The sequence below is a fragment of the Idiotropiscis lumnitzeri genome, chromosome 7 (assembly GCF_059441095.1).
Source record: "Idiotropiscis lumnitzeri isolate Australia: NSW breed Sydney's pygmy pipehorse chromosome 7, RoL_Ilum_1.0, whole genome shotgun sequence".
Taxonomy (NCBI): domain Eukaryota; kingdom Metazoa; phylum Chordata; class Actinopteri; order Syngnathiformes; family Syngnathidae; genus Idiotropiscis; species Idiotropiscis lumnitzeri.
The window spans coordinates 12,825,815-12,839,107 of NC_142397.1; the positions used below are offsets into that span (position 1 = coordinate 12,825,815).

General features: G+C 38.0%; 1 protein-coding gene across 1 annotated transcript; it reads left to right on the plus strand.

The window, feature by feature from the left end:
- The first annotated feature begins 2,896 nt into the window (after positions 1-2,896).
- LOC148333617 (solute carrier family 13 member 2-like) lies at positions 2,897-11,826 on the plus strand. The gene is made up of 13 exons (XM_088300406.1): positions 2,897-3,032; positions 4,700-4,828; positions 4,939-5,075; positions 5,154-5,401; positions 5,480-5,518; positions 5,822-5,996; positions 6,993-7,115; positions 7,187-7,396; positions 8,396-8,490; positions 9,151-9,263; positions 9,332-9,493; positions 10,852-10,989; positions 11,282-11,826. Exons 1-13 carry the CDS (start codon positions 2,931-2,933, stop codon positions 11,408-11,410), a joined length of 1,800 nt encoding a protein of 599 aa, XP_088156532.1. The 5' UTR covers positions 2,897-2,930; the 3' UTR covers positions 11,411-11,826.
- The last annotated feature ends 1,467 nt before the right edge of the window (positions 11,827-13,293 follow it).

Below are 13,293 nucleotides of genomic sequence, written 5' to 3' on the forward strand. Positions count from 1 at the left end.
CTTTTAATAGGCAAAGCCTTACTCATTAGTTTAATTAATAATGTGAAAAAACAACAACATAACCCCTTTATTGTATGCAACAATTGTTTACTTTTATTTATTTGTACTGATTGTGAAAACTATGAATGAACCAGATTGTGCGACTCGGCCTTTGCTTCAGAGATTGTGGCTTGACCCAGCTGTTTTAGATAAGGTAATGTATGTAATCAACCGGATAATGTGCAGGATGATTATTTCAATTGACTTCAACTGCTTACCGATTAGCGTTCTCTTTTTCTTTTTTTTAAATGTAATTAGAAGTCTTCTTTTCTTGTGTAATGAGTCTCCTAGTTCCACAGTGACACACCAAAGGCTTGATGACAAAATTAGATGTTTAATGACAACTGTCTTTCCCTGCACCTGTTTGTGTGATGTCATGAGACGATTGATTACAAGCATTGTTACAACACGCTTGGGCCGGCCGGGTTTTGAATGTAGAGTATTTATTTTTACTTTTTTTTTTGTTTTTTTTTGGGCTTGTAAATTGATGTGTGTGTTAGACAGCTTAAGCATTTTAGTCTGTACAAATTGATGAGCCACATGAAATCTCAGCTCGGGTCTTCCTGTGTGGAGTGGTGTTTGTTTGTAATTTGTAATTCATTTATTTAAAAAAAGACAGTGCATATTAATGAACATTAATATGTAAATATGCTAGAATTAGCCAACGGCTACTTTCCATCTACAGTTTTGGCAGGTCAGAAGAAGTAACATAATACAATACAATACAATACGATACAATTTTATTTATAACAACAACAATACAAAAAGGAAAAAAAATAAACAAATAACAAAATGTGACAACTGACACAGATTAACAGAAAAATAAAAAAAATAAATACATAACGAGAGGTCATAAAGCTTTCATTTAAAATTAGTGCTGACAGATCTGTGTGTGTGTTCTCCCTGTGCTTGCGTCTGATTTGAAATAGAATAGACCCAAGAGTCAAACTAAAAAGTGACCTGTTGTTACATGATCCAAAATATTCCACGCATATGCCCAGGTTTACGGAATTTGGCAGAATTTGAGTTTGTTTACATGTTTAGCGTGATCACCCTATATGCATTTGAAAAGTTTTTTAGGTTTTCGTGGTTGTAGTTTTCTGAGCATATTTCAAAAACAATGCGGGCAGGAATAGGAAAAAAAAATATATAATTTTTGAGAATTGTTTCTGAAAAGAATTCCTGTAAAGATGACTCCATTGAGATTGTATTCAAGGATCAAAGAAAGCCATTAGAACAGTCTTTGATTTAAAATACACGTCATATTTGGTGATTTTACATTAATTACAAGATATTATTCAAGTAAATACCTGTTAAAAGCTTCACAAAAATAGAAGTGGAAAAAAGGTGATATATACACTCTAATTTTAGCTGCGTTACTTTGAACAAATTATTTTTTTTATACAAATAGAGGGTCTTTAATAGTTCCACAAAATTAATCAAATGTTGAAAATTTTTAAGACCACATTAACAATCTAAAAACTCACTGTTTAATTTTTACCTGTGCTCCTGAGACACACGCACACACACACGCACTCACACGCACCCACGCGCACGCACACACAAACAAATATTTTTAATTCCTCTTTTAATTGATATTCAAAGAATAGGAAAACAAATGCACAAGTTCCATTTTTTTGCTCTCAATGTGATGCTCATGATTACTACGGCACATTTTGAGAATCTAAGCTGTGCCCCTCAAGATGATATTAAGTTATTTTAAAACCCCATGGAGTCCATTCTTCCTATGCAATGCAACTTTTTTGTGCATACAAATGGTATGTTTTGTGATGTTAAGTTTTGTCGTAAATTTCATTTTAGAAAGGCAACGGGCTACAAATGTAGCTGTACAAATGTTTCTATTTATTCAGCGTTGAGAGACTTTGAGCTATTAAATACAAACACACGATTAGCCTGCAGCAAGTAAAAAAATTACCCACGGCCCCTTTTTACTTTCAGTGCACACCATATACAACATTTCATTTGAATCTGTATTTGGGTAAAAAAAAGAAAATATAATAATGCTGTGTTTTCTATCAATGCAGCCAAATATTTTTGTCAGTCTCCACAAGTTACTCTTTTAAGTCTTCATTTTTTTAAAAATCTAATGTAATGTACATTTTAGTTAGAATTATTATAATTACAAAATATTTTGCTGAGCGCATACCAGGTGTGCGGCTCTCACACCTCCACGCATGCGCACACAAATGATAGAGCAGGAGGTCAGTCTGGTTTGTCGACATTTCTTCCTTGCGCAGAATTGAATGGAAGTCACTGCATTGTTCTGTTCAAGTCACACCCACATGAGTCATTTACAAGGCCATTAACCTTGTTATCGAATGGTACTTTGCTCTTGCATGTTCTCTCACTTCCATCCATCCATTATCCAAACTGGTTATCCACACTCGTCCCTAAATAAAAAAAATACATCATGGTCGTTGATTTTGACGTATTTCTTTGTACATTACAGCCTTTGGATTTATTTCCGTTAGTCACAATGTCCCACAACAAGTTTAGTGTGCTCGTTGCACCTTGCACTGCTGTTACTGTTGCAATGACCAAATGAGGCATGTGAAAATAGTTTTTTTTTTGTCTGCCCTCACATTGATAGATGGCACAGAGTCAGATTCAGATTAGTTTTTTTTCTACTTTTATTGTCACTAGTACATCTTCTTATCTGAAAACACATGTAAGCACACGTGGGCCCCTTTCTCGCTTTGAGGTTAATTTTTAATGGACTTCAGGGAGACATATGAAGTGAACTGCTATTTAAACTGTGATCTTATTTGATATTGTCTCTTTAGATTGAACAGTGGTGTCACTGATCTTTTTTATTTGTTTGTTCCACTGATTGTTTCAATACTTTGAATGTGTAGCACAGCTTCAGGATCATGGCTGGATTTCTTACATCGCTGTGGCGATGTAGGAATTATATTGTGATCGTTCTCACACCTCTCCTATTGCTGCCTCTGCCTCTCGTCATCCCCACCTCGGTAAGAATGGCTCACACCTGGGATTGATGCTCTTGATTCATGGATCTGGTATTCCACTGCTGTTGAATGTGCACTCACTGCACAATTCATTAAGTGCTCAGCGCTAATGAGAAACAATTTAAAGCTGTATCACAACTATAATAAACATTATTTCATAGCTCTCTGATTGTTTCCATCAAAATTGATCTTAACTTTTTTTTATTGACCTAACATTAGATGTTGCAAATGATTTTGCAAATTACAATACAGTTGTATGAGTGTAATAATGTGTGTAAAATGATATTAATATTGTTTTAGGTTTGCATAGGCATATAATGCATTTTTTTCCCATGACATTCCACTAGCTGAACGTTCATCCTCTCGAGAATGAGATTATTCATTCCTGTCGTTTTCCATTGATTGGCTACATATTCAACAATAGAAATCTTTGTGTTGACGTCAAACATTGTCAGATGAAATATTTTCCCACAATGGTGGTTTCCAACAACACGATGGAAACGTGCGAGGCACAAGTGTGAGAAATTATGCTTCTTGTGACGACTGTGGCAGTTTTACATGCAATTCAAAATACACCAATTGGCTTCATTACATCTCATCAACAAGTGGCAAGATATACCAGTAGTAAACCAATCATAGACAACACGTAAAGAAGTTGTGGAAATGAAATTTGAGCACAGAGAACCTGTTCTTGACGATGACATGGTTCCAAATTTCTGAACTGTCATTTGCTGCTGGCTTTATTGCTCTGCGAACACATTTTCCAAACACCAAATTTTCAAGCAGCCTCCGTGCAGCGGAGTGAACGCATCTGTTTTTCTCACGTGGGTAAAAAAAAAAATAAGGGGATTGAAACAGACCAGATATAAAAATGAAAAATTAAATGTCTTTGGATTTGTATGAGTTGAATGTTTTAAGACGATTTTTGATCATATGTCCCGACTGTGCGGTTGTAAGAATAATCAAAACATCATAATACCGTGGTGACATTTTATTGCATCTTCTTTGGAGTCAGGGGCTTCAATGAGTGCGTGTTTGTGTGTATGCATGTGTGTAAGTGTGTGTGCACATGTGTGAGTTTATCTATACAGTTGCTAATGTTCTCCAGGAAACAACTCCCATTAGTGACCTTGCATTGTATAATTGTCAAGCTTGAAAAATTCTAATAAATCAAACTAACAGAACAAAAAAAAAACAAATTCTGGACATACAACCAATTCTACGTTCATATAACGTTCACTATTTCTGATTTGATTGGCATGAGCTATTTATTTTCCTCTCCTTAACATTGACTAAGATTATTTTTTTTTAAGCATTTTTACCTCACTAAATGATGTTTTAATGTTTTTTTTCTTTTGCTTTTAAATGTTGGTAAATGTGTTGTTTGTAAATACATTTAAATGTTGTTTATATTCTTTTAGTAATTTGAATAAGCTCCTTATTGGTCTCTTTGCGTTGCGAATTTATTCAGCTGTTCTGTTGGAAATATTTTTAGGTGCTTTGCTTTCTGCTGTGTGAAGCAAATTGAGTGACCTTGTGTATGAAATGTGCCATATACTGGAAATAAAGTTTCCTCGAATAGTTTGTAAGCGGTCGACTGTATGTGTAAGCTCTACGCGCTCAGCCTGGACACATGTCTTTGTTAATTAATCGTACAATATATATTACAGGAGGCAAAATGCGGCTTTGTGATTATCCTGATGGCGCTGTACTGGTGTACCGAGTGCATCCCTCTGGCTGTGACGTCCTTGCTTCCTGTTATTCTTTTCCCCATGATGAAGATCATGCAGTCAGATGAGGTATGGGCAAGTGTACAGTATATGCCCTTTTGTGGGTCTCGACGTGAAAAGCATGTGGCTGAATTGTTCTTAAAGCCAAAGTTTCCCTCACATGTGGAACCGTGGCCCAGGTGTGTATCCAATACCTGAAAGACTCCAACATGCTCTTCATTGGTGGCTTGCTGGTGGCCATCGCTGTGGAACATTGGAACCTCCACAAGAGAATTGCTCTCCTGGTCCTTCTACTTGTCGGTGTCAAACCTTCGCTGTAAGACTGCAAATTCTCCATTTGAAGCAGTTGTTTTACAAATGAATAGTCGAATGAATTTGTTTCCCATCCTTCCAGCTTGATGATAGGCTTCATGGGCACCACAGCCTTCCTATCCATGTGGATTAGCAACACAGCATCCACGGCCATGATGCTGCCCATTGCTAACGCCGTGCTGCAGCAGCTCAATGACTCGGAGGCCAATGCTGAAAAACAAACAAATGAAATCCAGGCTACGAGGGATGGCCTGGAAAACCAAGCCTTTGAGATGACTGACACGAATGAATCCAAGGAGGTCAAACTAAAGGACCACTGCATTAACACGGGTGAGTGTGTCTCCCTGAGTGAAAGCAATCCATTGGTTGTTCATCTTCTTCACTTCGGCTCTATTTGTGCCTTTACAGATCAAGATAATATGGAGATGATAGACGCTGCGGTTTCAAGTAGGTTTTTTTTGCTTTGTTTTGGGAATAATAATGATGATGGGTATTCTATAGACAAGCATTGATATCCACACAATAGAACGTTGTGGATGTTGGTGTCGATTAAATTAACATGCAGTTCGCTGCATGCACAAACTGACATGACTAAAATATAAAGTATATATATATATAATGATAAAAATCAAAGAGGATTTGCTATTCAAATATTAATAGCTTCTTCATTCAGCGATGACACAATATAATATCATCAAATATAAAAACAAATAGCAGGGCCAAATCCAAGTCTCAAATGTCTGCTTTCAGAGGGTCACGCTCGGAATCCAGAGAGGGTGGAGCAGCAGAGAAACAAGCGGGAGCAGAAGTATATAAAGCTGACAAAAGGCATGAGTCTATGCGTGTGTTATGCTGCCAGTATTGGAGGGACGGCGACCCTCACAGGAACCACACCAAACGTCATCCTAATGGGCCAGATGGATAAGTACGTAAATAGAAATTGTGAAAATCTAACAACAGATCATTGTATATTGCAACAATCCCAAGAAGCCGTGCAAACTCGCACCCAAGGGCTTGTGAGGAGCATCGTTATGCTACGCTGAGTGGATTCTATCGTTTTGTTCATTTAGTGTTCAGTTTGGCGAGGCACAATTTAGAACGCCTAAGCGAGCGCTGATCTGTATTTAATTATAATTGTGGGGTGTTTTGGTTGGATGCTCCGAGCAAAGCTCCGTAAACAGTTATTACATCAAGTCAGCATGACACCGCTTCATACCAATTCAACAAAGCAGAACAGTAGATATAATCTAATATACGAATACTGCGGTGTAACATTTAATTTCAAAGTCCTCTCATGTTGTCCATGTCATAATGTGCAGCGTCAGCTATTTTGCAAAACTTGACCGAGACAGATTAAAGGGACAGCAGTGAAGCGCCACTGAACAGCTAGCGAGCCTTACTGGATCCTCATAGTTAGTAACCCCATGTTTGGGTTTGGGAAGACATTATGGTATGCAGCAATAATTTTGGCACACTTTAGGAGTAAAAAAAAATACCTGCCATTCATATATTTTCTTTGTTGAAAGCATTTATTCTTTGAAAGAATAAAACTATGCACCGTTATGATCAGAGATGGGCAAGTGGGCTTTTGTTTCGGGTCAGCGCTGAAGAACCGTGTCAGAACCGTGTCAGTCCATCACCGACGGACTCCCCAATTTCGAAGACTAACGGAATCACGCGCTACGTGACTCGCTTAGGTTTGTGCCGGGGTTGACTACTGAGCTAGCTTCAAGCGGCAAAGAAGAGAGGCTCCTCTGACAGGAAAAAAACGCTTGAAATGACGATGACAAACCGGTGGCGAACAAATGACGAATGACGGACTTGCTGAATTTACTAATGTGCCCACATCTGAGTGTGATACTATTTTGCATCTTAACTGATATTTCCCCTCTGAAATTTCATTTCCTACCTCTACCCACAGACTATTTCCAGAAAATGGTGGCGTCATCAATTTTGCAAGCTGGTTTGGTTTCGCATTCCCTAACATGATTCTCATGCTGGCCTTAGCTTGGCTGTGGCTGCAGTTTATGTTTCTGGGCTTTAAGTAAGTCAAAGTCAGTTTTAACAACTGACCTCACTTCAAAGAGTCAAAGTATTTTATTGTGCTTTTTCTAGTCTGAAACAGACATTTGGATGTGGTACAAAGACCGCTGGTGACAAGGAGGCCAACCAGGTAATCAAAGATGAGTACAAAAAGTTGGGCAAGATGAGCTTCGCTGAGGCCAGTGTGCTGGTTATCTTCATTCTGCTGGTTCTTCTGTGGTTTACCAGGGAGCCTGGCTTCATACCAGGCTGGGCCACTGTTCTCTTCAACCAAAAGAAAACGTGAGTGTGACAAGGACTATTGACCGGTACCAGAAATAGTTTAGAGTTGGAGTCAGCATAATGTCCTCCATGGGCCGTATTATTGGACACCAAGGTTAATGGTTATCTTTTTTGCAGGGACATATATTGTATGACTATGTTTACATGCTTAAGTCAGTGGCGCCCAGCCTTTTTCCGCCTCAGACTGGTTCATACAAATCTATAATTTTTGTGGAACGGCGGAGGTGGGTTCGTGTTGAGTTTTCGGTTTGGGGAGTATTTTAGCTGGCTAATAAAGTGCTACAACAACAAACACAAAGCCAAAGTGTATTTTTATTGACCTGAATATGGTCACTATGGTAACGGAACAGATGCCACAGAACAACTATAAGAAGCAACACAAAAACTGGGATATTTAATAAATAACAATTAACGTGAAACCACATTTTTAGGTAACTATGGCAGCAGCGTCCACCTGAAATGTGTCTCTATAACGCTTTATCAAGAGCTGCTCGCCGCATACTGTGCAGCGCAGGCTTCGTACACGTTCGGATTTCTTACTCATTTTGCTAGCTTGTGGGTTTAATATTAGCATAACGCAACCGAGCCAATTAGCATTTTTGACATGCGCCGAGAGTCCATCATAGATGGATGTAACTGAGAGAAGCTGGTAACTTCAAAATAAAGTATTTTTCAGCCTCAAATCATAATTTTTTTTCCTTTCATCAAAACGGCGCGGTCCACAGTAGCCCGTGGAACCGTGGTTGGGGACCGCTGCTATAAGTGTTAAATGCGATTGCTTTGAGAGTATCACAACTGGGAAAAGGCATTGTAGTCGACCTGTAGAGTTATAATGACGTCCTTAAATTTCTGCGGGATGTTAAGTTGAGGAGCACGAACCATTTTCACGGTTTTAATCCAAAATTACTGTCTGGTGCGGTGTTTTAACACCCTGTGTTCATTTGTTTAATCTCCATCATTTAATACATCAAACATTTTATATATGTGCTTACTCATCAGATACGTCACAGATGGCACTGTGGCCATTTTAATGTCAGCGCTGTTCTTCTGCATCCCCTCCAAATTTCCAAGATGTTGCAGGACGTCTGAGGACGGTAGGCAAGCCATTCATCCCTTATCTGCTGTGTACATGCAGCGGGTACATTTACAATGGTTTGGTAGTTCATAATTGTGCTTATCTTTGAAAAAACACTTGGAGACTGATAGTTGGCTCTGCGCAGTTGGCTCTGCATCGAGTGAAGGAAATTTCCAGCAGCTTCTTCAAGCGACGTTTTACAATCATGTCAATCCAATCTTCCTTTGAACATATAAAGATACTGTCTGTAACTTTAAGGGCTTGTTAAAAGCAATTTAGCTGATTCTGTCTTTTCGAATAACCGCTATCAGATCTCCTTCCTGATTTGTAGCTTGATATCTTCAAGGTCAAGTTTGGACAAACTAGCTTGCTGCACCTTCACAAGAAATTACTTCTATGTGTGAATAATTTCCTCTTCGTCGCCAACTTAAGTGGAGCGTATTTGTGTTCATTGCAATGAGTTTGGATTTTATCAACACAAGATTAATGTCCAGGCACTTTTGAGAGGCAGCTTTGACATGCCACAGGAATCCATGAATTTTCAACATTTGTCAACATTTTGTTTCTTTTACTAGTTCACGAAGGTGTGCTTTTATGATCTTTGCGCGTTGTGTATGAAAACTTTTACAGTGTTTTACATACTGCATGTAAACCGGTTTCTCGTCTTTGCTCAACTCAGGCCCTTCTGAAGCTGCACCTCCTCTGCTAACTTGGGAGACTGTCCATGAAAAGATGCCTTGGAACATCATTTTGCTGCTGGGAGGAGGCTTTGCTTTAGCCCACGGCAGTGAGGTAAGCTCACGCCACATTTTCCCAATGGAATTCTTTACACAGTTGCGTGTTCTTCCCACTCGGTAAAGGTGTCCGGCCTGTCCAAGTGGTTAGGTGAAAGTCTCATGCCGCTGCAGAGCATCCCTCCCTTTGCTATCTCCATCCTGCTGTGTCTGATGGTGGCCATGTTCACGGAATGTTCCAGCAACACTGCGACCACCACACTCTTTCTGCCAATACTCGGCGCAATGGTGAGAACCAACACTCAGTATTTTTAATCATTTAGGTCCGTCTCATTTGTCTCCAAATGAAGTGTTGCAAACCTCTCCTGTCGTTCATTTACTATTCAATGTCTTTGCGGAACGGAGTTGTATTACAGCATTACTCCACCAAGAATAGACTTCAAACGTTAGAACCAATTAATGTTAGGTGAATAAAGTCACATAAAGAAAACAACGACTTATCTGACTTTATGAGATGATAATCAACTTGTAACTCTATGACAAAAAATATTTTTTGATGGGATGAAACATTGATTTACAAGAATAGAGCTGTGAAGTTCGGATAATAAAGTCATAGTATTATGAGGATCGAGTCATAATGTTGTGAGAAGGAAGTTGCAATATAAAAAAGTCATCAAATTAAAAGATAAAATGTAGTGTAGTGTGGGGTCATCTAGTAGAGCAAAGCTGTTTTGTTTACTTTTTAATTTTCACAAATGTAATGTTATGATGTAGAAATTAAGTAAAAAAATCAAATAATCAAAATATAAAAAAAAATATATATATTTATAATGTTAATAATAGTGGGGCGGTATGTCTCGCAACCCAGAGGCTGTGCAGTCAATCACTGGCTGTTGTGACCATGTGACCTGGAGCAAGATATTAAATAAATTCATGTGGATCCCGCAAATTTTTTAATATAGTTTTATTGTGTACTTTGTATTGGAGATACTCACAGATTGAATCCATTCAGCTCCAACAACCTAAAAATGTCTAGCTAAAAATGTATCTCAATCCAGATGATTTTATTTCCTGCAATCACTTGACATAATAAAATTGAGTAAATTCAACTACTTTTTTTCTGTGTAGGTGTAAAAGCGCTATATAAGTGAAAGACCATGAAAGCACCAAGCCTGTTAATAAAGTTGTAATTTTCCACTCATGAAGTTGCAACTGTACCAGAATAAAGTGACATTTCTCAAATGAACTTATAACGTCATAAGAATAAAGATGTATAGTAGAATAAATTATCTCGTAATATATAACAAAAATGAGAGAGTGGGATTACAATTCCCTTTGATATGGTACAGCTCAGGTTAAGACATTATGATGCATATATTTTGTAACGGCAGGAATGACAATCTCTCTCCAATACATGACAATTTGATATGCAGCCTATCTCAATATTATTTAGTGTAATGATTTTTTTTGTTTGATTTGATGTACTTGCATTCATATTGCTTTTTTGTTACTGTTACACCCCTAATATATATATATATATATATATATATATATATATATATATATATACACATATATATATATATATATATATATATATATATTTGAACGTCTCCCATCAAATAATTTTCCCCTGACTCCCCTAGGCCTCAGCCATCAAGATCCACCCATTGTACGTGATGTTTCCCTGCACCATTGCTGCTTCCTTGGCTTTCATGCTGCCTGTAGCCACGCCCCCCAACGCCATTGCCTTCTCTTATGGCAACCTTAAAGTAATGGACATGGTGAGGTCTTCTGTAAAGTCAACTCTCAGTGTGTGGTGCTGGTGTGCTAGAGATCCAGAGATCTGGAAATCCAATTTTGGATTTAAGCAGCTTATATTAATCCTATGACTGATCAAATCACATTATTTATTTGTAAAAACAAAACATCCTAAATAGATATTATAGTGGAAAGCGAGCTAACATCTCTATATATTCATTCTAAATGCTGAAGCATTGTCCATTATACTCCCACCACAACATTCGGTAGACAATCTGAGATGCAATCCACAAATGGTATCGTTTGTGTTTTCAGGCCAAGGCTGGATTCATCCTGAACTTCCTTGGAGTCATCACTATCAACATTGGCATTAACACGTGGGGGGTAGCCATGTTCGATCTGAACAACTTCCCCAGTTGGGCAAATGTTACTAAAAACCCTTGAATTGAATTTAAGGGGAAACTGCACCAGCAAAAAAAAAAAAAATTTTTTGGTTGGATGATCAAACTCTGATCAGTGGTGCTTATTGAACATTCAGGCCTGGCACGGCCAAACACTGGAATTTGTTTTGTAATATTTTCAAATTATTTTCAACACCATAAAAGTTCAATTCAATTCAGGTAGCATATTTATTATGCTGGGAAGCAAGTGACGTGTTATTTTTTTGTCATACTGAGGTTACAATTGAGCTGATATGTTTTCATTTGCACAAGCCCCAACATTGACCATATGGAATTAAACAAAAATATATGTGATCTGTTTTTCAAAAAATGGTTGTTACTTTAATGTTGATTGTGATTTTTTTTCATATAAGTCATGTTCAGCTTGCAACACAATAAATACTGTTTGAGTACCAGAAATGCTCATAGGTTGAATCAACTGAGCTCCAATCACCTTTGACCCCCTGCGCGAACAGCACAGGGGTCTCGGACTGGGACAGAAGGCAAATCCCTTCAAAGAGGTCAATGCGGGAGTAACGCAAAGTGATTGAAAGAGAATTTGAGTATGGGAAACTGATTGGAATCATTCCATTGAGCTCTTTGGCAATGGGCCACATGTCTGCCAAAATGCAGGAGGGATGTTGAAAATGGTGATTTTTGTCTAACTGCGCTCATTGCTCAACTGGCCAACACTGACGGACGTCATTTCGGGAGTGATGGACGTGCGTCACGAGAGGTAAGACAACTCTTCACTTGAGTTTTGATGCTTTTGGTCCTTTCCCCAACATATTGTGAATCTTTTTATCAGCTCGTTTTGATTTGGTCTTTCATCTCATATACATTCTCATTTATTTGCTATATTTAACAAGTTTAAACCCTTATACCCCAATATTGACGCGATAGCTATGAGAATACCATTTGAAGAGACAGCTGTGTGTTTTCAGTATTACACGTATGTATTATACCCTCAGGGACAGCAAAGTAATTGCGACATTCATATAAGGGCTCCCTGGGCCAAAAAGGCAAGTATTCATACAGCCGTGGGGTCTCTGAATAGTTTCAATCCTCCCATAAACGTGTCTAATGATATAAAATATGGAATTTAATTGCTATCCCGCGCTCGTCCTCTGGGTTACAACATTGCAGCTCATTAGAAAGTCATGCAAATCAAGAATTGACTGAATGACAAACATGCTCATTCATGCCCGTCAATTGTCGGGATACCCATCGGCCAGAACACCTGCACGACTGAATGTGAAAGATCATGAGACTTGCTCTGACAGAGAGCTACTAATTTAACGACATATTTCATTTTATTGGTGTAGTTTGCAGTGTTGTAGAACAGTATTACAGGAAATCTGTTTGAGTAAATGTACATAAGTTATCCTGTATTTACTGTTTTAGTATTACAAAGGTATTATTACACAGTGTGAACTATGTAAACTGAGGGCGGTTCATAATAAATTGGTTTGGTTATAATGTCGAGCAGTAAACTATTTGAACACCACTGTATGCTGCAGAGGAGTTTTACACCATAGCAAACTACAACTGGAATGATATATATATATTTTTATGTATTGTATTGTTATAGGCGTGTCTGTCTGACTGCTTCTAAAGTTCTGCGCAACGTGGAATCTTATAACTTATAATTCATCCATTTCTACCCAAATGTTGGTGATTTTATTTGACAAAATTATCAAATTGTTGAAGGAAAATGATACATGATTTTCAGATAAATTCACAGATAAAAATCTCAATTATTTAACATTTTTCGGAATGCTTTACATCAGGGGTGGGCAAACATTTTGATTGGCGGGCCACAATGGGTTCTAAAATTTGACAGAGGGGATGGGTGGAGTGTTATGGTAACCTCACCTCATCGGAGAA

Bases quoted from the DNA above. Each gene is read 5' to 3' on its own strand.
- LOC148333617 (XM_088300406.1), top strand. From the start codon at position 2,931: ATGGCTGGATTTCTTACATCGCTGTGGCGATGTAGGAATTATATTGTG. The intron at 4,829-4,938 runs GTATGGGCAAGT...ACCGTGGCCCAG, and splicing joins AGATCATGCAGTCAGATGAG to GTGTGTATCCAATACCTGAA. The intron at 5,076-5,153 runs GTAAGACTGCAA...CCATCCTTCCAG, and splicing joins GTCGGTGTCAAACCTTCGCT to CTTGATGATAGGCTTCATGG.